Below are 22,898 nucleotides of genomic sequence, written 5' to 3'. Positions count from 1 at the left end.
AAAAAAATCGTTAAAAATTTAAAAAATTTATTTTACAATCAGAAAATTAAAACAAATTTACCTTTGTCGTGTAAGAAATTGAGCGCTAAACTAATTTCAGCGGCATAGAACCTTGCATGCTCCTCGGGAAGCCTGCGCTGCCGTTGCATGTGGAACATCAGGTCTCCGCCCCTTACGAATTCTATCACAAAGAAGAGGCGAGACGGCGTCTGGAAACACGAATGAAGACCGACCAGGAACGGGTGGTTTGAAGCTGTTTCGAAGACATGCTTTTCAGTCTGAACCCAATCGATATCCTGAAAAAATAAAATTACATTAAGTTGTGCAAAACAATTTTTTTTTCTAAATTAAGAAATCTTAGCTGTTTCTAGTTCCAGCGAGTAGTTTCTTTGTTTTTAAATGGCATTTTTTGATATCAAGATTACATAAAGATCAAATTAACAGACCCACATGAAAAACTATCTGCACAAATCAGGGCCCATCATGGACATTTTAATGCTGGTTTAAACAGAATTAATATTAACGATTCAGCGTTTTGTGAATGATGTTTGGACAGTTTTGGAACATTTAGTCATTGGCAATATTTTGGCACACCCATTTAATTACCAAGGCAATCCAATCAAGCATTATTTAAGTTTACAGACATGTTTTGTAAATCTTCGGCATAACAAAACACAGTTTACCTAATTGGTGAATGACAGCTGTTAAGAAAGTGAGAAGTGGGCTCATGGGTATTCAAACAAACAGAATTTAAAGGTGGAAAGGAAGGGGTCTTAGCAAGAGAGGAATTCCATAGATTGAAGGCACAGATGAGGAAGACTGAACGCAGTCGTTCTACGTTAATAAGGATAAAGATCAGAAGGGTGGCAGGCGTGTACAGATGATCAGAAGGTAAAGAAGCCTGAAGATATCTGACAGAAGAAGAAGTCAAGAAAGTATTGCTTGTGATAGGAAGGGTACAACCAATCCAAGATGTACAGATCAGTCACTTGAGACCTCCTTACGGAACGAGACTAAACGTAAAATCCATAAGCTTATTTTTAAGCTCTCTATTAAGTCCCCCATACACAACACATCTATAACCAAGTAGGAGAGACTAAGGAGTATACTAGGATTATACTAAATAGAAGAACTGATGGAATGTGGAGAAACATGAGAAAATCAAGGAGATATGGGGCTTCAAAGAAAGGTCTGATCTAGGTTCTTGACGGTGGGATATAAGGAAATAAAGTGATTGTTAAATGCAAAATAGTACGATATAAGGAATGAAGAAGAGAACTGGATCCAAACGCTATAGCTTAGGATACTGGGTGTAGGGCAAGTAGTACTTTCCTATGTTCAACTTAGCCTATTTTCAATGGCCCAAGAGCTATTTGAGAAATTTCCTAGCGGTACAAAGCTGCCATTGGAACCTAACTCTGTCAGTTAAAAAGTGACTATATACTGGTCATCTAGCTTAAGATACTAGCAACTGAGTCACATAATGGGCTAGGTAAACTCCCATGAGGTATAAACCTAAGGGTCAGCATATCGGGGTGCGATAACCCTTTGAGGTGAAGGTCAAAGAGCTTGGGACTTTCTTAAGTTCGACTTAGCCTATATGGCCCAAGAGCTAATTGAGATTACAGTTTGCATGCGTTGGGAGCTGAAATGTCCTAGCTGTAGAAAGCCTCCATTGGAGCTTAACTGTGTGGGAAGCAACGATTTCCTAGGCATCTAGCTTAAAGGTGATACTAGTATCTCAATCAAATAACAGGGTAGGTGAACTGCCCTAAAGTACAGGCGCAAGGGACAGCATATAAGGGAGGGATAACCCTTTGAGATGAAAGTCAAAGAGCTTGGGACTTTACTAAGTTCAACTTAGCCTATTTTCAATGGCCCAAGAGCTATTTGAGAAATTTCCTAGCTGTACAAAGGTGCCATTGGAAACTAACTCTGTCGGTTAGAAAGTGACTATATACTGGTCATCTAGCTTAAGATACTGGCAACTGAGTCACATAATGGGCTAGGTAAACTACCATGAGGTATAAACCCAAGGGTCAGCATATCGGGATGTGATAACCCTTTGAGGTGAAAGTCAAAGAGCTTGGGACTTTCCTATGTTCAACTTAGCCATTTTCAATGGTCCAAGAGCTAATTGAGATTACAGTTTGCAGTGGAGTGGTCTGGAATCCCAGCGGCAGCCAGACGTTTGAGGTGGGAGAAGAGCGTTTTGACACCTAGTATGTCTTCCAACACAAAAACCTATTTTTAGACGCAGTTTTAGGTACCTAGTGTTTAGACGCCCACTATGTCATTGAGACAAAGCAGAATTTGCCAGGATCATCAGGTCGAAGTCTGTTTTGCCTTCAACTGTCAACATATCGTCAGTCATCTGCAAGAGCCAGAGCAACTCCTTCAGGGTTTTCTATCTTTAATGCTGAGTCATACAAAATATTCCAGAATCGTGGTCCTTCCACAAGAGCATCACCTTGACTTAAATAGTCTGTTTAGGACTATGGTGGCCTCCTGCAAAGTCGGCACTTCTCCAGCTGCTTGCTTCTAGATTTAATCATGGACTTCGTGCATTTGTAGACGCAATATTCTCCTTCTTAGATACTGTGAAATAGTGTTGTATACACCCAATGTTTATCAATTAAGCCAAACTTCATTCAAATAGACGATAACTTAAGTTTAGTTACATGTAATAAAATTGGGGAGTATGTTGAAATAAATACAAGTATTTTAAAAAATTCACAACCTGGGGCTTTAGAAACATTAGTTCGGCACAGCAGTTCATCGAACGACTGGACCTAAATAACATGGAGCTGTACAGTTCAGTACATCATTGTTAACGGTACTTGTAATGAAATATAGTTCACTTGAATTAGTTCAATAAAATGTATCCCAAAATAAACGACTGTGCCAGTCTCTTGAGAGGGGGCTTATTTGGGACAGAGACTACTTGGTAACGGTATGATATTAATATCCACTGTTAATAAAGGTAGGCTTACCTCATCGTCAGTCACTAAAGCTTTTTTAATGACTTTCATAGCATAAATTCTTCTAGTTTTCTTTAGCTCTACCATTAATACTTTGGCGTAAGAACCTCTTCCAATAACCTTGATCAGTTCGAAATCAGCAATGGAGTACTGCCTTTGAGAACCCGGTTCCAAGCTGTCATCAGCTGAAACGTCAATGCCATCAATAAAATGTGAACTGTTAGTTTGTTTTGTAAAACTTACGTTTCGATGGGTCTTCAATCGGCACGGAATCCGAAGTGAGGTCCATGGGAGGTTCAGGAAAGTCTTTGAGGTCGGTCTGATGGTCCATGATGGGAGTGCCTGCAATGATATTTGTTTATAAAAACCAAAATTTGTGGTGTAAATAATAACAAAAAAAAATCAAAATCAAAATGTAGGTCGAAATGCAGTAAAAATTACAACTTTTAATGTCACTGGCAATTCGCATATTTTAAAATCAATCGTATTTTACTGTAGTTCAATACTCACTGATAGTCGGGGTGTCCCCGTTGGACTCATCTTTGATGATGGGCTCGACCGCTTCATTGCTACAAGGTTTCTGAACCAATTTGTGACACTTTTTATGCACTAACAACTTGCACTGTATGCATTTAAAACCCTGCCGACCAAGACCCCATATTCTGTCTTGGCAGAAAGCGCAGAAGGCTCGCTGAAAAAAAATTTTAAAATTTTTTAAACAGCTTGAAAATTAAAGACAATACCTACAGTTACATAGTACTGCAAGAAGAAAATATTCATTTATAAAAATCCAAAATAAATACAACACTGTAGGTGAGAACTAACAAAGCACTAATCAAAGCTGCCCTACTAGTGAAAGTAAAACTGGACTAATTGAATTCTGGGTTATTCTCATGATGAAGAAGAGGGGAAGGAAAAGTGGTGGTTATTGGATATCAGACTTCTCAGATTCTACTCATCACCAAGTAGCACCATATCTCATCCGAGTTACGATAACGGAGTACGAATAACAAGCAAACGTAAACAATTATTCTAAAGATTTCGGGCTGTGCTAAGTAGATCATTAATTAAAATATTTACTGCTTAGTAGAAGAAAACAATTGACAAACGTTAAATGTTAGAAATTAACAAATTTATCATCACTTAGGGAATAAGTAAACAAATAAAGTATAATTCAAAATAATTAGCACAAAATTAATAAAATATGTTAATTAAATGCATATTAATAATGCTCAAAGACTTTCCTATCTTGGCGTGGAATGTAATAAATTAAATTTATAGAGAAAAACAAACAAAAATTGGAGAAGGATGAAAAAAATAAGCTGTAAGGACTTACTCTGTTGAACCTCTTAGCTTGGAATATGTGGCCGTTGACCCTGTAAAGCTTCCGCCATCGTCTTGCTCCTCTGCGGTAAATGCTCCCTGATTGAAAAAAAGATAAGAAAAATAAATAAACATTTTTTTTTTTAATTCAAAGAGATCAAAAGAGCGGTGGGAAAAGGAGGGCTGAGAGATGGTTCAAAACGTCAAGAGATTTAGGGGTGGAATAAACAGGATTTCAATTAACTTTACAGGGCTAAACTTAACGAGTTGAGAAAGTATACGTGTTTTTCTCTTTAACTCTGTAACGTTGGTCATGATGGTCATCTATCATCACTGTTTTAGTCTATATGTCATGTTTCGGCTTCTCTCCATCTTCAGTGATGGGTCGTGCATTTTGTTTCATGATCTGTGCTAATTTTAGCGTTTTCTATCTAAAACCTAATTTTTTGCCATCTGTTGAAGTAGGGTGTAAGGTTGATTATTTTCATCTTCCTATCATCGCTGTTGTGGTCTTTATGCCAAGTTTCAGCTTCTCGCCATCATCAGTGATGTGTCATTATTTGTGATCTGTGCTAATTTTAAGCGTTTTCAGTCCCAAATCTAACTTTTTGCCACATTTGTAGGCAATTTTGCATGGAAGGTGTTCATATTGCTCAGCCTATCATTGCTGCTTTTGCCCATCAATCATGTTTCAGCTTCTCGCCGTCTTCAGTGATAAATCATGCGTTTTCTTTCGTGATCTGTGCTAATTTTAAGCGTTTTCAGTCTCAAATCTAACTCTTTGCCACATTTTGAGGCAATGTTGCATGTAAGGTATTAATATAACTCGGCCTATATATGCTGTTTGGTCCCTCAGACATGTTTCAGCTTCTCGCCGTCTTCAGTGATGAGTCATGCGTTTTCTTTCGTGATCTGTGCTAATTTTAAGCGTTTTCAGACGTAAATCTAACCACTGCAACGTTTAGAGCAATTGTTGCTTGTAAGGTTGTTCTTTTTGTCAGCTTATCATAGCTTTTTTGGACTCTTAGTCAAGTTTCACCTTCTCGCCGTCTTCAGTGATAAATCATGCGTTTTCTTTCGTGATCTGTGCTAATTTTAAGCGTTTTCAGTCTCAAATCTAAATCTTTGCCACATTTTGAAGCAATGTTGCATGTAAGGTATTCACATAGCTCGGCCTATCTTTGCTGTTTGGTCCCTCAGTCAAGTTTCAGCTTCACGCCATCTTCAGTGATCGGTCGTGCGTTTTATTTCCTGGTCTATGCTAATTTTATTCATTTGCAGACGTAAATTTAACCACTGCAACATTTCGAGCAATTGTTGCGTGTAAGGTTGTTCTTCTTTTCAGCTCATCATAGCTATTTTGGACTCTCAGTCAAGTTTCAGCTTCACGCCGTCTTCAGTGATGTCATGCGTTTTCTTTCGTGATATGTGCTAATTTTATGCGTTTTCATACGTAAATTTAACCACTGCAACGTTTCGAGCAATTGTTACATGTAAGGTTGTTCTTTTTTTTAAATTCACTAATTTCGTGGTCCGCTTGACCAATTAAATCATTACAATTAATTAAGGTTTTTAGTTGAGATGAAAAAAATTGAAAAATGGCACAAAGGAGGGAAACTCATAAGGTGGGGTTGAGATAGGAAGTTGATGTCCGAGTGGATCGAGGTCACGATAGCTCAAGTGGTAGAGCAGCGGGGTATCTAGCCGAAGATCGTGGGTTAGAATCCCGCTCGTGCCATTAACTTTTTTTCATCTCAACTAAAAACCTTAATTAATTGTAATGATTTAATTGTTCAAGCGGACCACGAAATTAGTGAATTTAAAGAATTAATATGAAGTACACTTCACTAAAGCTCTCCGTCGCCATTTCAATTGTCGTCGAAAATCCAAACCGATTACACGACATTTGAAAAATGGCAAAAAGGAGGGAAAACTCATAAGGCGGGGTTGAGGTAGGAAGTTGATGTCCGAGTGGATCGAGGACACGATAGCTCAAGTGGTAGAGCAGCGGCGTATCTAGCCGAAGATCGCGGGTTCGAATCCCGCTCGTGCCATTAACTTTCTTTCATCTCAGCTAAAAACCTTAATTAATTGTAATAGTTGTTATTTTTGTCAGCTTATCATCGCTGTTTTGGTCTCTCAATAAAGTATCAGCTTCTCACCGTCACCAGTGATCGGTCGTGTGTTTTATTTCGTGATCTTCGCTAATTTTAAGCGCTTTCATACGTAAATCTAACTCTTTGTCACATTCTGCCGCAATGTTGTAAGGTTTTTCATTTTGGTCAGCCTATTATCGGTGTTTCGGTTTCTCAGTCAAGTTTCAATTTCACGCCATCTTCAGTGATCGGTCGTGTGTTTTATTTCGGGATTTGTGCTAATGTTACACTTTTCAGACCTCAATCTCTTTAACCCAGCAGTTAAATTTTCTTCTATTGCACCAATGTCCGCTAATGGATTTACTGGAAGATTTTGATTTCTTGTATGAACCAACGAATTTTTCTATGGAGGTATGGTATCGAGTCTGCATCTCTGAAAAATCGCTTTTCTAGGTACCATAGTGTTTTCCTGGCTACTGCAGGGCCGTCGCAGGATATGTTCTGTTATCTCAATGTCCTCTAGATAAGTCGACATAGGTCATCTGTTGATAGTCACATTTAAAGTGGTTCTTTAATTTGCAAGTCATGCAAATATGCTAGTTCTTCAATTCTTTTATGTTGAGTAGGATTTGTTCTTTTTCCAATTAGGTTCTTTTTCGAGGAGTCTTGTTGAACTTAAAGCCTAGTTTAAGTTTGTTGTGTCTAACTATTTCAATTCTTTTAAAGGAAGCTTCTCAGGGGGTATGGTATCGAGGTCTACGGTTACATTCTCAAGAATGGCTTTTCTAGGTACCATAGCATATTCCTAGCTATTGCAGGGCAGTTGCGCAGAATATGTTCGGTTGTATTTGCGTTTTATATTCACAGTTGACATTGGTCATGTGTTAATAGTCCCATTTTTTAATTAGTTTTAATGGAGCGTCAATAGTTCCTCTTTCTCTCAGTGGGGTTTTTTTGCGAGTTCTGTTTTAACCCAGTTTAATGTGGATATACTTTATGCCACAGAACGGATAATGTTGCCAGGTTCCCTTTTTAACCGTATGTCTGCTGCCATATGAGGAAGGTCCTCATAACCTGAGACCACCTTTGCATTAGGTTACTTGTAGATCCCAGTTTTTTGGATATTCAAGCAGTTCCAGACGAGTTTGGTTTCGTACGCTTCGGTAGTCTTTAGAATAGCTTGGTTATCCGATTAGAGTACACATTTTTATTGTTGTACTATTGTTTAATTACCCAAAGTATTGGCAAGAGGTGAGTTGTTTTGTCACAATTTCAGGAAAGTTTTTCTATGCAAAATTTCCTAGTTTTTCGCTGTAAAGTTGAAGTTTAAGTATTTTTGATTACTCGACATCTGAATTTTATTCGTTTTGTGTAGTGTTTGATGTATTACGTCCGTCGTTTTCCTACACTGGGATCAATCGATGCAGGTTATGTCAAATGTTTTGTGTCCCATTTCATATCAATTCAACCCCAGGTTGCCCATGATCACTATACTACAAGTGGACAACATTACATAGAAAACTACAGCAAACAAATGTGGAAAGGAACAAATGGTGAATAAACGATCACTGAAGGACATTATGCTACATCAACCCTACACTGACACAAATAAATCTTAAGCTGTCACTGTCAACAAAATACGTACCCTCGCCGGGATATGACTTTGACTAATCATGCCAGGACCTCTGACAACCGGCCCAATGGACTTATGCGCAGGACCTTCTCAATTAATAGTCGTTCTTGTGTGTGATATATTATCTTTGTGCGATATTTACAATTCGTGATGTGTTATTTGTACTTTCTGTATTGTCAATAATTATACGACTGTCAATCAAAACGACAGGCTTGATGATGATGATGATACATTGGTTGTTTTTGTTCCCCAAGGACTGCAGCCTTCTAGTTTATTGAATTTTTCTAATTCCTTAGTTCTGTACAAACGACGCTATTCTTCTCCTAAGGAGTATTAGGTCACTAACTATAGATACTACAATTTCTTTCCCTTTCTTTTATCCCAAGTTATGTCTCCATTGAGCGGGTGCTTCGCATTCAAAGATAAGGGCCACTGTTTCTTCCTCATTGCATAACCTACAAATGGGGATCATCATTGAAAATGCCCATGTCGTGTAGCTGTTTTGTCAGATGCCAGTGATCCGCAAATTGTCCTATCACCCCTCTGCGTTAACCCACTATAAAAGTAGCAGTGAGTTTGCCAGCCTTGTTTAGGGTTGTTTTAGCATAACCTTACTTTACCTGGCATCGCTAGAGTTTATCAACTTATTGATTTGCTTTTATGGATATTTTGTAAAGGTGGATACCTTATTAGTTTTTTTTATCCCAAGTACAGGTTCAGGGTCTATATATGGTCTTGCAGATTCTCCTGTGACCAGTGTGTCTGCTTTTTCGTTATCCAACATTCCCTTGTGCCCTTGAACCCATATCATCACATAATGTTTCCTTAGGTTTGGAGATTTTGGACGCATTAACTGACTAATCTTAATATGATTTGTTTACATGCTAATGATATAATAGCTGTTTGGCTAGCGGATCTTAAACCACCGTTCATGGTATGTATTTCAGCTTGAAAGACCGACCTGTACTTCCCAAATAAGTTTGATTGCTCATGTTTTGGGCTTGTACCAATGTTCCTTCCTTTGTTTTGGAGTCATCTGTATAGATTATCTGATGTCCTCCTGATGTCCTCTTCTTCTTTGTAGACTGTTGAGACTCTATTTGATAATGGTACAGGTTTATTACCTGTGCAAGATCACAGATATCAATCTTCCAACTCATTTTAACATGGTTAGCTTTCTAGAAGTATAGCAGGCGAGAGCTTCAGGATCTTGTGTATCGCCAGATTTTCGAACGTTACAACTTAGACCGTTAAACATTTTATTGTGGTCAGACATATAAACGACGTAAAATCTTGCTTTCTTAGAGCTTTTTCAAAATGATCCACGTTTTATGTCATTGTTCCGATCTATATCTTCCGGTTACAGCTTGGCAGACCTTGGCAATATCCTGAATTGGTCTATCTCGGGGTGTAATTTTTAGTATAAAAAAAAAGCGTTTAAAAAGGTAAAAAGTAATGCTTTTTGACTTATTTTTTGATCTCCCATTTTCTGGCCAATGAAAGAATAGTTAAATGGAGGTATGGTCACCCGATATGAGGTCTCCGTTAGACACGCGCAAAATTTAATTAAAATTAATAAAGGAATATTTTCAAAATGGGAAATCTGACGAAATTATCTCATCGAAAAGGACGGAAATAAGTATTACACAAATAACAACAGTGATAAACTTACTGTCTTCGCCCTGACATGGCATTCCTGGCGCTGGTGGCACATTGGGAAAAACTGAAACAAACAAAACGACGTGAAAATCGATTAAACAACAACCACACATAAAGGTAATTAACTTTTTAAATTACTAATAAAATTGAATTTAAGAGCATATCCTGTTCACCGACAAAAAATTGGAAGGGGGACTTACTGTAAGTATTTAAATTTTAAATATTAACGTGATAGTTATAAAAAAGCATGCTCCATTAAGCAAGCACGTCCATAAAAAGTCGCTTAGCCTAACCAAAACAATTTCTGGCAATTTTACATCAATATCACCCAGAAACCAAAATACTTGTGCTTCACACTGTAATATTTTCTCCCCTCCATGAAAAACGTTGAAAAATGGTTATGTAACCTAACGGCAAGTAACCATAAATTTACCTCAATTAACATAAACTTAACCTTAACCATAACCCAGCCTAACTTAACCTAACCTAACCCCGTTCTTAATTCTAACCCTAGTTAACTTAGCCTAACACCGTCACTAATCTTACCGTCTCAACTATAACTCTACCAAACTTAGCCTAGCCTTACTCCATCCATAACTCTAACTCTGCCTAATTTAACTTAAAGTTACCCCGTCAAACCATAAACTCAATCTAACTTCGCCTAACCTGAACTATAACCCTACCTAACTTAACCTAACCTAACCCCGTTCCTAACTCTAACCTAGTTAACTTAACCTAAGACCGTCACTAATCTTAACCATCTAATTTCACTTAAACCTAACCTCAACTATAACCCAACCTAACTTAGCCTAGCCGTACTCCATCCCTAACCCTAACTCTGCCTAACTTAACTTAAAGTTACACCGTCACACCATAAACTCTATCTAACTTCACTTAACCTAACCTCAACTATAACCCTACCTAACTTAACCTAACTCCGTCCCTAATTCTAACTCTGCCAAACTTAACTTAAAGGAACACCGTCACACCTTAAACTCTATCTAACTTCGCTTAACCTAACCTCAACCATAAATCCACCTAAATTAACTACTTAACTTAACCCAACACCATTACTAACCATAACTCTACGTAACTTCGCTTAACCTAACCTCAAAGATAACCTAACATAAAGTAACCCCGTCCTAATTGAACCTAACCTAACCCGGTTCCCAATTCTATCCCATAAACCAATGTAAAAAAAATTATTTAAAAGCATGGTTTTATTTTCCATATGTATAATCTTTTACAAAGAAAATTCAAAATTTATTAAGCAATTTTAATTCTCCGCAATATATTCAACCTATGTTCAACAGTTTATTTAAGAAAGTACCGTGTAATTTCCAATTTATTTCTGACAGCTCATTCCGTCGTAAATTCTACTTAAAGCGTAAAGTTTAATTTTCTTATTTCCTGAAGTGGAGAAAACAAAATGAAGTTTGGCGAAATTGCAAGTTTATAAATTAAAATTTATTTTTTAATTCCATAAATTTCTTTGTGCAATATGCAAATATGTTCTGTTATGCGCGTTGGCGTGTAAATACGTCGTATTTAAAGACAAAAAACTGTAATTCTAAATGGCTGGATCCCCATGGACTACCAGCTTTTTACTTAACTTGTTCTCTATAAAAATACTAGCAAAATGTACTCTTAGAGAGGGTAATGTAAATTTGGGTTGAGTACGCCGGGGGAAAGAGAAAAATGAATTATAAATCTATAGGGGGCGAACAACAAACGAAAACTCTGTTTTCTCAGAAGTTGCCTCTCTAGAAAAAGTTTTACCCTTTCCCTTGACTAAACCTCGGACTGCTAGAAAAGCCAGTTCTGGAAAAAGAAGAATTTTCCCTCTAACCATTGCACAAACATTGCATAAACTCAAAATCGAGCTATATTGTAATAATAGTAACTTCGATAGGAAAATCTTTTAGTTGGTGAGTCGCTACATGGAAAATCTCGAATATTAACATAGTGAAATTTGTCAAATAAACTTGAAAGTAACAAAAAATTTGTACTTTTAAGGTACACGTTTGGATATAGGACGAGGAGTCTTTAACCGATAAAAATTCACCTCCTCAGACCTGTAAATTTGGGCATTAAATACGCCAACTGAACTGAACCGTTTCGTAGAGAAAGAAGAGTGATGTAGAGAGATGTTGAGAAGCTTTGACGAGAAGGCATTAGTTTCAAGTTGACGGACGTGGAATGTGTAGAATATTTTTGCGGTTTATCAAAGTCGGACGTTCCGACCAGAAGTGCGAGTCGATCTGAATACCACCAACTCAAAGTGAACCATAACGAAATTCCTCCAAACCACAAGACTAAGCCGGTTCCACAGACAAACAATCGCTTTAGGTTAAATTCGTTGAAATAGATTAGAATGTGACACTGACCTTACGACGAATCGAAAAATGTGTAGTTTCACACATCGACCCGATAAGTAGTAGGATGAGGTTGTTACGACAGATTCTATAGCTATCTTGACTAGCAACCACTGGAAAAACTTTCATATCATAGGTCAAAAAATGTCGAACGAACTACCAACCTCAAAAAAGCCCCTTGCTTGATATGACCTGACTCCCTCGGGAATTGGGTCTACAGAGACTGGTCTACAATTGTAGTAAACAGTCTACTTCGCAAACGTCCTTAGGATTTATTATTTAAAAACAAGTCCTTCGGCGTTAAAATCTTCAGAAACTGAAGAAAGGAAAATGTCGTTTTCTGGATTGACAGGGTTGCGTTCGGCATAGAAAAATTGGATTCGTTATACCAACTTCATAAACATCTCAGAAAAACAACCAGAACTACCGGATGATGTATATGGACTATTGGTACAAATGACTAGGATCTCGAATGCAACCTTCAGACCGAAAACAGGGAAAATCACTGAGGTCATCATGATCCCTAAACCATACAAACAGCCAAATAAAGTCAAATCAAACTGGTAAATATTAGCCCTTAAGTGTCCACAAACATTGCGCCTTCATTGTCTGTCGTGGGTGCATTCGACGATAACCTTTGGTTCAGAACTACTACTATAAATGTAACTTTGGGATTTATTTTTTGGTTTTAGCAGGGAAAGGTTAATGTCACTGGATGCCACGGTTCAATTTGCTTTCTATTATCTCTAAGTTTGTATATTTCCGATTACGATTCATTTTTTTACCTGAATATTTTTACCAGAACCTAAAATTTTCCGTAATCTTTTCTTTTTATAAAATAACGATTACTTATACTATGAATACAATTAACTTTGTTTAAATGTTGCCTGTTCCCTGTTATTAACTCAAATATTTACTATTAACATAATTAAAACCACTATATTATCGATTAGCATTGAAATAAATAATGCTTATCTTTTGTGCTTGAAACTACTTTCGAAAAAGGCTTAAGAAAAGGAGATTTGGTAGTCCACTGTAGATAAAGGAGACGTTATCGCCCAAGATATAGCTAATGAGGACTAAATAAAAATCAACAATGTTAAAGAGAAACCTCTAACGGGGCTAAAATTGAAAAATTGGGAGATAATTGCTAAAGAACACATGGCACGCTTGGCCCCCAATAGATGACAAGAACGGGAGGAACCTTCGAGCAAAATTTTAGGACAGTCTTAAGTGCCAAAACAAGAGGGAAAAGAAAGAAGGACGCCTCCGTCGAGAAGGGCCATATCTCTTGGCATATGGACCTAGAGTCCTAGAACGATAGAAGGTGGTCCAAGGAACGGGGACATTAGGTTCTGGAACCAAATAATAAGAACCCATGGGAAAGTATATCAGTATTTTCCCGGTTGAAGTTCATACAATAAAGAGATGTATTTAGTCAGGTTCCGGAACAATTGATCAAAGCCCATGGGAAAGTTCATAAGTGTCTTCCCGGCTGATGTCCATGCAATTTAGAGATTAGTAAATCAAGTCCCAAAAACAAATACCCAGAACCCATAGAAAAATGCAGCAGTATATTCTCGGTTGAAGTTCATGCTATAGAGATTTGTAGTAAGTCAGGCCCTAGAACCAAATACTAAGAACCCATGGGTTAACCAAATACATCAGTTTCTTCCAGGTTGAAGGTCATGCTATTGAGAGAGGTGCTTAATCAGGTGGAGGAACAAATTGCTCAAAACCAATACAGCAGTGTATTCTCGGTTGCAGTTCATGCTATTGAGAGAAGTAGTAAGTCATGTTCTAGAACCAAATACTCAGAAGAACACCTGGAGAACTAGCAGTATATTGTCAGTTGCAGTTCTGCTATTGACGGATGTAGTAAGTCAGGTCCTAGAACCAAATACTCAGAAGAACACCTGGAGAAACAGCAGTATATTCTCGGTTGCAGTTCTGCTATTGACAGATGTAGTAAGTCAGGTCCTAGAACCAAACACTCAGAAGAACACCTGGAGAAACACAGCACTATCTTCCAGGATGAAGTTTATGTTATTGAAAGTTGTAGTACGTCAGGTCCTAGAACCAAATACTAAGAATCCATGGGAAAGTACAGCAGTATCTTCCAGGTTGAAGTTCACGCAATTTAGAGATGTAGTAAGCCAGGTCCTAGAACCAAATGCTCAAATCACATGGAAAATACAGCAGTACCTTCCAGGTTGACGTTCAGGCAATTTAGAGATGTAGTAAGTCAGGTCCTACAATCAAATACTAAGAAGAACACCTGGGGATATACAGCAGTATCTTTCATGATGAAGTTCATGCAATTGACAGATGTCGAAAGTCAGGTCCTAGAACTAAATGCCAAAAGCCCCTGGGAAACTACAGCAAGATCTTCCAGGATGAAGATCTCGCAATACAGAAATGTACAAAGTCCAATTTGAATAAACGTTACAAAAACCGTAAAACGAATCATGACAGATAGTCAGGTCAAAGCACTAAGCTCGAACATCATTAGCTCAATTATGGTGCTGAATTGAAAAACTGTAGGAGTAGAATGAAAAGGCACAGTGGGAAGAGTCCAAACTTCTAAGTCCTGAACCCTTCTGTGGCATAGGGATTCACACTATCAACGAGTAACTTAGACAAAAAGACAAAATTGAAAATGAGGAAACAGTTGAATTTACTCATTGGACACAAATATTCCAAGAACATTCCAGCAAATTTTCGAAGGGAAGAGACGAGAAAATGCAAGGAAGCAGGAAAAACTTCGATTCATGACAGGTCACTGCAGAATAAATGGCATGTGAAGAAGGTTAGTAAAATCCGACTCGGCATATGAAGACACCAAGTCACCTACTTAATATGGCGCCACATTTGCCCTAAGGAGGATGTGTTTTTGGTGCAACGTAGCACTGAAACCTGGACTACCAATCGAATTTCTTCACTTAGGGCTATGGGTACAGAACGTGGGCTACAACATCTCTCAAGGGCGCTGTACATCCGCCCGGAATATTACATCTACATCTGTGCCGAGGGTTATTTTACGAATAGGAAATCCCGGCACACTCATTCTACGGAAACATGCAAATCCGTAATAATTAGCATCCGTGATAAATTTCGCGTGACAATGCCTAAACAGAACACATTCGGGCAATACGCGCAGGCGAAAATTTACATAGATTCGGAGATTGTTCCCAATGGAATCGAGAGGGTTTAACGGATCGGCTAATGGATTATTAATTAAGCCGATTTTTTTTATCCAACCTAGACAGCAGAATTGTCCCTTCTTTTAATATGACCCAGTGGATTTCCAATCGCTAACGTTAACCGAAACAGTCCTGACATTTTGTAAGCCGTCAGTCTTAAAATTGATTTTTATCGATTAATTGATGTAAAACAGCAAATTGATTGACGAGCAATTTGCAAAATTCCACAATGAAATGTCATAAATATAGCCATTACTTATGTTTCACATAAAAACAGTAAACATTGAATGTACAAAAGTGGCACCTTTTCTAAGCCTGTTATTTATTCGATAACTCTTATCTTCAAGATTATAGATTTAGATAAATACTAAAATTGTTGGGACATTTTAAATAATTCAGCTCGAAGAGCCCTGGCTCGATTCCTGTGTAAGAGATAAGTCTGCGCATGTGTCCATTTCCACTGAACTCCATTCATCAATTTTGCAAGGACCATATTTCACTGTAAAATAAATGTAGTTTCTCTTTTTTATTTATTACAACTAGATAAAGTGTAGTGATTGTGTATTCCCCCGGTTTGACACATAAAAAACCTATTTATTTACGGCAACAAAATTAAACCAAACGAATGTTTTAACCTGGGTATAAACAAACAAAGAAATAAATAAAAACAATACATGGTGTTCGGTTGGCAACTCGTGTTACAAATTTCAAAATGGAACCAAAAAGTCCTAATTAACTATGGTCCGAATCTCAACAGTTTCGGAGTTATTAAACTTTTTCTGGGTTTTTTAAGATTTCACGACCTTGCTTCAAATAAACAATGATAAATCGTTAGATACCATTGAAAATTACGTTAAATTTCCAATAAGATGTGATAAATACTAAACTAGTAAACGTTGATGAAACAAGCATTTTAGTAGCCAGAAATTTGAAAAAAAAAATTGTCAGAGTTGAAAAACTTACTATGGTAATTCCAAACTACTTTTTCCAAACCTAGAGACCAATAAATTTCCGATAACGTATTCCATTTAATATCATTTTTAGTTGTGTACTTGTTTTAATTGCTTTTTTCACAGATGAAAAAAATGACGAAGGAAATGAAAAAACCGTGGGTTGACGGATTGGCAAGGTGGAAAGATTAGTAATAATTTTTTTTTAAATTAAGGAAATTTTAAATGAATGAACTAAAAAATTTTAAAGGTGAAAAACTTACTACGGTGATTCTAAACTACTATCTCCAAACCGAGAGACCATAAAATTTCATAAAACGTACTCAATTTAATATCCTTTTTAGTTGTGTACTTGCTTTTTTCAAAGATGAAGAAAATGAGAAAGGAAAGGAAAAAAACCATTGTTGAAGGATTGGTAAGGTGGAAAGATTAATAATTAAAAACAACATAAGGAAATTTTGAATGAATGAACTACAAAAAAATTTCAAATCTGAACACCTTACTATGGTAATTCCAAAGTACTTTTTCCAAAATGTACACCATTTAATATCCTTTTTAGTGGTACAATTGCTTTTTTAATTACTTTGTTGAAAGTTGAAGTAACTGATGAAGAAAAGGGAAAAACCGTGGCAAGGTGGAAAGATTAATAATTAAAAACATCTTAACATAGTCTTCAATGGTATTAACGGACTGGTCCAAAACCTTTTAATTTTGGATTTATCATTGTTTATTTTATGCAAGGTCGTGAAATATTACAAAATCAGAAAAACGAGAATAACTCCGAAACTGTTGAAATTTGGACCATAGTTAATTAGGAAATTTTGAATGAATGAACTAAAAAAATTTCAAAGGTGAAAAACTTACTAAGATTTACAAGGTTGAGATTATTAATAATAATATTTAAAAAACTTGAGGAAATTTTAAATGATTGAACTAACGAAAAAAAATTTCAAAGCTGAAAAATTTACTACGGTGATTCTAAACTACCATTTCCACACCAAGAAACCAGCAAATTTCAAATAATGTACCCCATTTAATATCCTTTTTAGTTGTGTACTTGATTTTTTCAAGGGTGAAAAAATCATGACGGACAGGAAAAAACCCCGGTTGAGGGATCGGCAAGGTGTAAAGATTAATAATAATATGAAAAAACTTAAGGAAATTTTAAATAAAAGTACTAAAAAAAATTCAAAGCTGAAAAACTTACTACGGTGATGCTAAACTACTATTTCCAAACCGAAAGACCATAAAATCTCAGAAAACGTACTCCATTATCCTTTTTAGTGTTATAATTGCTTTTTTAATTACTTTGTTGAAAGATGAAGTAACTGATGAAGGAAAGGAAAAAAACCATGGTTGACGGATTGGCAAGGTGGATATATTTAAAAAAAGTAGGCATAGTGTTAACAAGATATCACCTAGATTCGTAAAAACTTTTTTTTAATCTTGAAACTCATTTATTCCGAGGAATAATAATACAACAATCCTTAAGTAAACACATGCACTATTTCGGTTAAAAAAAGTTTAATAAATTCACTCAAAATTTCCTTAAGTTTTTTTAATCTTTCCATCTAACCAATGCGTCAACCACGGTTTTTTCCTTTCCTTCATCAATTTCCTCATTTTTAAAAAAAGTAATTCAAAAAGCAATTGGACAATAAAAAGGATATTAAATGGAGAACATTTTCTGAAATTTGCTGGTCTCTAGGTTTCGAAATAGTAGTTTAAAATCACCATAGTAAGTTTTTCAACTTTGAAAAAAAAAAAACTTCAATGTCCTGCCTACTAAAACGCTTATTTTCCCAACGTTTAAAAGTTTAGTATTTATCACCTTATTGAAAATTTAACGTAGTCTTCAATGGTATTAACGGACTGGTCCAAAACCTTTTAATTTTGGATTTATCATTGTTTATTTTATGCAAGGTCGTGAAATATTACAAAATCAGAAAAACGAGAATAACTCCGAAACTGTTGAAATTTGGACCATAGTTAATTAGGACTTTTTGGTTCCATTTTAAATATACAACCTACCGGCAAAGTTTGTAACAAGAGTAGCCGTTCACCCTGTACAACTCGTACACAAACGGCCATTAATTCCATTTCTAAGATAATCCCGCAGAATTTCACCGCGCCAGCTGGGTAAAAAAAAATTGCCCTTTGCTTTACAGGTCTTCCAAACTTCGGACATCAATTTACCGAGGGGAAGTTTGCGCGAGGACAAGTTGCCTGTATTAAGAGGTACACCTCAAACTTATATAATGCTTTTTATCTGGGTCAACCGGGCAGCTGTTGGGAAATATGGTGCCATAGTATCTGCATAAACACTACAGATGTTGGATCGTATTCGAGAAGTTTCCTTTTTCTCCGAAGATTACCTACTGCCTTAAAAAAATAATAATCTCTTTCAATTAATTAATCTTTATGTAAGGTATTAGTTGAGATAAAAAAGTCAGTATCACGAGCGGGATTCGAACCCACGACCTTCGTGTGAAGCGGATCAAAGTCATGATAGCTCAAGTGGTTAGAGCAGCGGCGTATTTAGCCGAAGGTCGTTGGTTCGAATCCCGCTCGTGACACTGGCTTTTTTTCTCAACGAATACCTTACATAAAAATTAATTAATTGAAAGAAGTTATTTGGTCAATCGGACTACGATATCTAATGGATGTTACAATAATATTCACATATCTAAAAAAACTTCCTTTTTTTCACATTTTCGCCTGTCACCTAAAAGAAGGGCTTTTAACAGGTGGCAAGAGTTATGCCAGTGAACAAAATTGCTAAAAATTAAATCAAAAGAACTTAGAAGATCTAAAGACAAAATAAATCGAAGAAAAAGCAAAATGTAATCAATTTCAATAAAAATTAAAGAATACCATATAATTGCCATACGTTATCAAATACACCACAAAAAAGTTCAAATAATAAATTTAAAACTTTTGAAGTAACAAATTTTTGAAATCATAATGATAATTAAATTTATCAAAATTAATTTTATAATTGTAAAGAAACCTAAAAACATCATTTAATCAGAAAATTAAAGTAAAAATAGGGTTTACTTTGGATATAAAAATATAAGTAGTTACTTTTTGTCTTGTTTGATATTCATTGTTTGATTCAGCAAAAAGGGCGAGTGTCAGAGACAGAGAGAAAGAGAGAGGAGGAGAGAAGAGGTACATAAAAAGGTAATAAAAGAGAATTAGTGAGCCAGAGGAAAAAGACATAGGGAAATGGTGAAGGGGATAGAGAGCAGGAGATAAAGAGATAGATAGATAGATAGATAGATAGATAGATAGATAGATAGATAGATAGATAGAGAGAGAGAGAGAGAGAGAGAGAGAGAGAGAGAGAGAGAGAGAGATTTCTGTTTTATTTTAAAAACCATGTATGCAAAATTAACTTGACAAAAAACAGATAAAAATAAAATTTAAAACAGTTAATTTCTCCTTACTTAGAGAATTGTTTACCTTAAAAAATGTACAAGTGCAGTTGATCAAGACCAGATATCAAAAACTTTTAACAAAAAAAATTGCTGTATGAGGTATCATTTTACAAGTAAGCAATTATTTTGATTTATATACAAAAATAAATTTTGTAGATAATTTAAGTAAGATATTTTTAAACTTAAACTATATACGTTTACATTCATATGAAGAGACTTTTTTCTACTTTTAATTGTATTTGCTGAATTTAATTTAAAACTTGTAAACTTGTTAATATGTCATTTTTATAAATGCCTAGAAAGTAGATTATTTTTCATAGATAATTTAAATGACACTAGATTTTTGCATTTTTGAATTTCAGAACGAGCTGCAGAGAAAGTAAGAGATACATAAATAGAGCGAGTGTAAGAAACAGATAAAAAGAGGAAAGAGTGGAGAAAGAAGAAGAAAAATGGAGGAAGGAGAGAGGAGGTTTATAAAAAGATAAAAAACAAATAGTGAGCCAGAGGAAAAGAAGAGAAGAGACAGAGGGAAATAGTAAAGGGGATAAAGAGCATGAGATAGAGATATAGAGATATAGATAGATAGATAGATAGATAGATAGATAGATAGATAGAGAGAGAGAGAGAGAGTGAGAGTGAGAGAGAGAGAGAGAGAAATACTGGGAGAAAAAAAAACAAAAAATCACCCTTAATGTACTATAAAAAAATCTAAATAAACCGTTAACAAAACTCTGCATTTACAAAAACACTAGGTAACTTTCTTACATTTTGAATGAGAAGAATATATCAGAGAGAGGGAGGGGTGAACTGGTAAATGGTCTGAAAACGAAGATCATGAAAGAGAGAAAGGGGGCATGAGAAAAAAGGCGAAAAATACGGGACATACACGGAAAGGGCAAAAACAGAAACGGAAAAAAGAAAATAAACTAAATCTACAAAAAGACAGAACGAGCAAGAGGGCACAAACTAGAGTAATAAAACAAGGATAATGAAAGAGAGTATAGATGTAATGAAAAGAGGGGGGAAAGAACGAAAGTTGAAAAAGAAAATAAAGAAATACGAAATACAATAAAAATAATGATAGTAAACGTCTGGGAGAGAGAGGGAGAGACAGGGTGATATTTTAACAAATAACATAATGAACATAAAATTCACACGTTTAATTGTATGGGTAAAGAAAATTAATACAATAGAAGAAAATGTGTTTATTGATCAACCCACAAGGTTTAATGATAACCTTCAATCAGCCCTTTCAAGAACGGACTATTTTGAATTGTGCTTATCGATGTGCTATATTTATTTAATTAGTTTATAATAAAACGACCCGATGGGCGCTGAGGATGGCAATGAAAAGTGCCTTGTTCTTAAACAGACCCCCAGATGATCCAAAAGCTAAATCATTAATTCAATACAATTTAATTAATTATTGTAATAAATTAATTATTAGGGCACTCTTTTCGTACCTATCACTTTAACTAGTGATAAATAAAAAATCAATACCAGATTGATAATTCGCCATATGCGATTGACACAAGGGCATCTGCTTTTGGGCCCAAGCCCGCGCAGGTGCCCCTTTTGCAAAGAAAGGTTTCTCGATGTGCCATGCCTTGGCTCCATACAGAGAGCGTGTTGGCATGCCGCCGGATTTCGGACACGGTAAAGCGTTTAAGGGCCCCTGTTCCGATTTATAGGGGAATTGGGAATTTTTTATTATATACAGTCAAAATATGTGTTTTGTATGGGTGAGTGTATTTATTAGAGTGAATGGAGAGGGGCTAATGGTGAATGGCATCCCCCTCGAGCTGTGTAGTTGGGTCGATGGCGGTATATTTATAAAAGTACCCCCGACTTATTTGTTATTTTATGCAGGTCGTTGAAAGAATATTGAGTACTCCATCTACTAAATAGAATGAATGAAATTATATAGATGTGAATGTATTTATTTGTGTGAATGCGTATTGAATGTGTGTTGTTATATTTGGCATGCGCTCGGGGATGAAATTAAGCTCTTTATTTTCATTTATTCCATATTGCCCATGACACAAAATTACGTGAGGTTTCTTCTTGATTTCTGAGAAGTGATGACCGGCAACTTGGTTGTTTCCGAATTTTCTGATCTGCTTATTCTTGCTGTTAATACGTACTCACTAGTTTGTTTATATTTCGAATCATACCAGTAAAAATATTTACAAATCCTTGAAAACTGAGGGAAAATCAACAAACAAGGCCCAGCCAATAAGTTGACAAAATACCTCTGACAGATCGATCGGAAACGACCAATCATCAAAATTAAACGTTACAGTATTATTTATCTATGCCGTTTTATAAAACTACTACCAACGCGTTAACAAAATAATGAACTTTACGACCGAGAAAACGCGATTAGTGGGCCACTAATCAGGAAGCGAGATTAAGAATTAAACCTTACGACGCTAAGTTGCAAAGAGTTCTTACCAAATTTCTTCGCCAATTTTGCCCCCACTGGAGAAAAGCGAACCCCCCCCCCTTAATGTATATTTGATCTCTCGAGACTGATTACAGAATTCGAATATATCCAAAAAGTCGAGAACTCCCATGACGGAAATACGAACTAGAAGTCCTGACAAATGCCTCCCACGCTGAGAAAAAAAACCCGTGCGTATCTACTTACAAAGATTTAACAAGCCTGGAGCTGGAATTCAGGAGGGAGGAATATTTTTGAAAGTTTCTCCCCACTTTGGTACAGAAACTCGGCAAAGGAAGTGACAAATCATGCGGCTTGGGTGGATCACTCGGAACCGGTCTGCTCATCGTAATCAAGTTAAGTGCGGATGGTAACAATCCACCTGTTTTGAGCCATTAGACTGATTAGACACCTCTTCAAGTAGATCGGTTTTCAAGGCGAAAAGTGTAAAAAAGGAAAAAAAAAGCCAAACCTTTGGAGTGAGGGTTCAATTATCCTTTATCTTTTTAGGACATTCACTACTGAATTGTACCACAGTCAAAAGGGCTAGAAACAACCTAAAATAGCGAAAACGTACATCAAGGCACGATTTTATCCACAATTAAAACTTATAAAATACATAACAACAAAAATTGAATGACAATATGAAATTTATGATATAGTATCTCTCACTCTCTCAATATCACACACACTCACTCACACGCGAGCGTCTATCTTTCTACACTCGCCCTCTCTCTTTCTAAATCCATCTCTCGCTTTCTTTCTTCCTCTCTCAATCTCTCTCTCTCTCTC

The 22,898-nt window shown here is 36.2% G+C and overlaps 1 protein-coding gene across 5 annotated transcripts in view; it reads right to left on the bottom strand.

Moving 5' to 3' along the window:
• The window catches only part of LOC106668003 (atypical protein kinase C), a 341,008-nt gene that overhangs the window by 185,819 nt on the left and 132,291 nt on the right, over window positions 1-22,898 (bottom strand). For all 5 annotated transcript variants that reach the window (XM_024224864.1, XM_024224866.1, XM_024224863.1 and 2 more), the window contains 6 exons: window positions 9,706-9,756; window positions 4,318-4,403; window positions 3,492-3,672; window positions 3,225-3,323; window positions 2,994-3,166; window positions 62-296 (listed from right to left, as the gene is read on the bottom strand). In XM_024224864.1, coding sequence (XP_024080632.1) covers window positions 62-296; window positions 2,994-3,166; window positions 3,225-3,323; window positions 3,492-3,672; window positions 4,318-4,403; window positions 9,706-9,756 — 825 coding nt within the window. The remainder of the gene's footprint in view (window positions 1-61; window positions 297-2,993; window positions 3,167-3,224; window positions 3,324-3,491; window positions 3,673-4,317; window positions 4,404-9,705; window positions 9,757-22,898) is intronic.

Source organism: Cimex lectularius, unplaced genomic scaffold (assembly GCF_000648675.2).
Source record: "Cimex lectularius strain Harlan isolate CLEC.00 unplaced genomic scaffold, Clec_2.1 scaffold88, whole genome shotgun sequence".
In the NCBI taxonomy this organism is placed as follows: domain Eukaryota; kingdom Metazoa; phylum Arthropoda; class Insecta; order Hemiptera; family Cimicidae; genus Cimex; species Cimex lectularius.
This window is presented reverse-complemented; position numbering and strand designations above follow the sequence as displayed.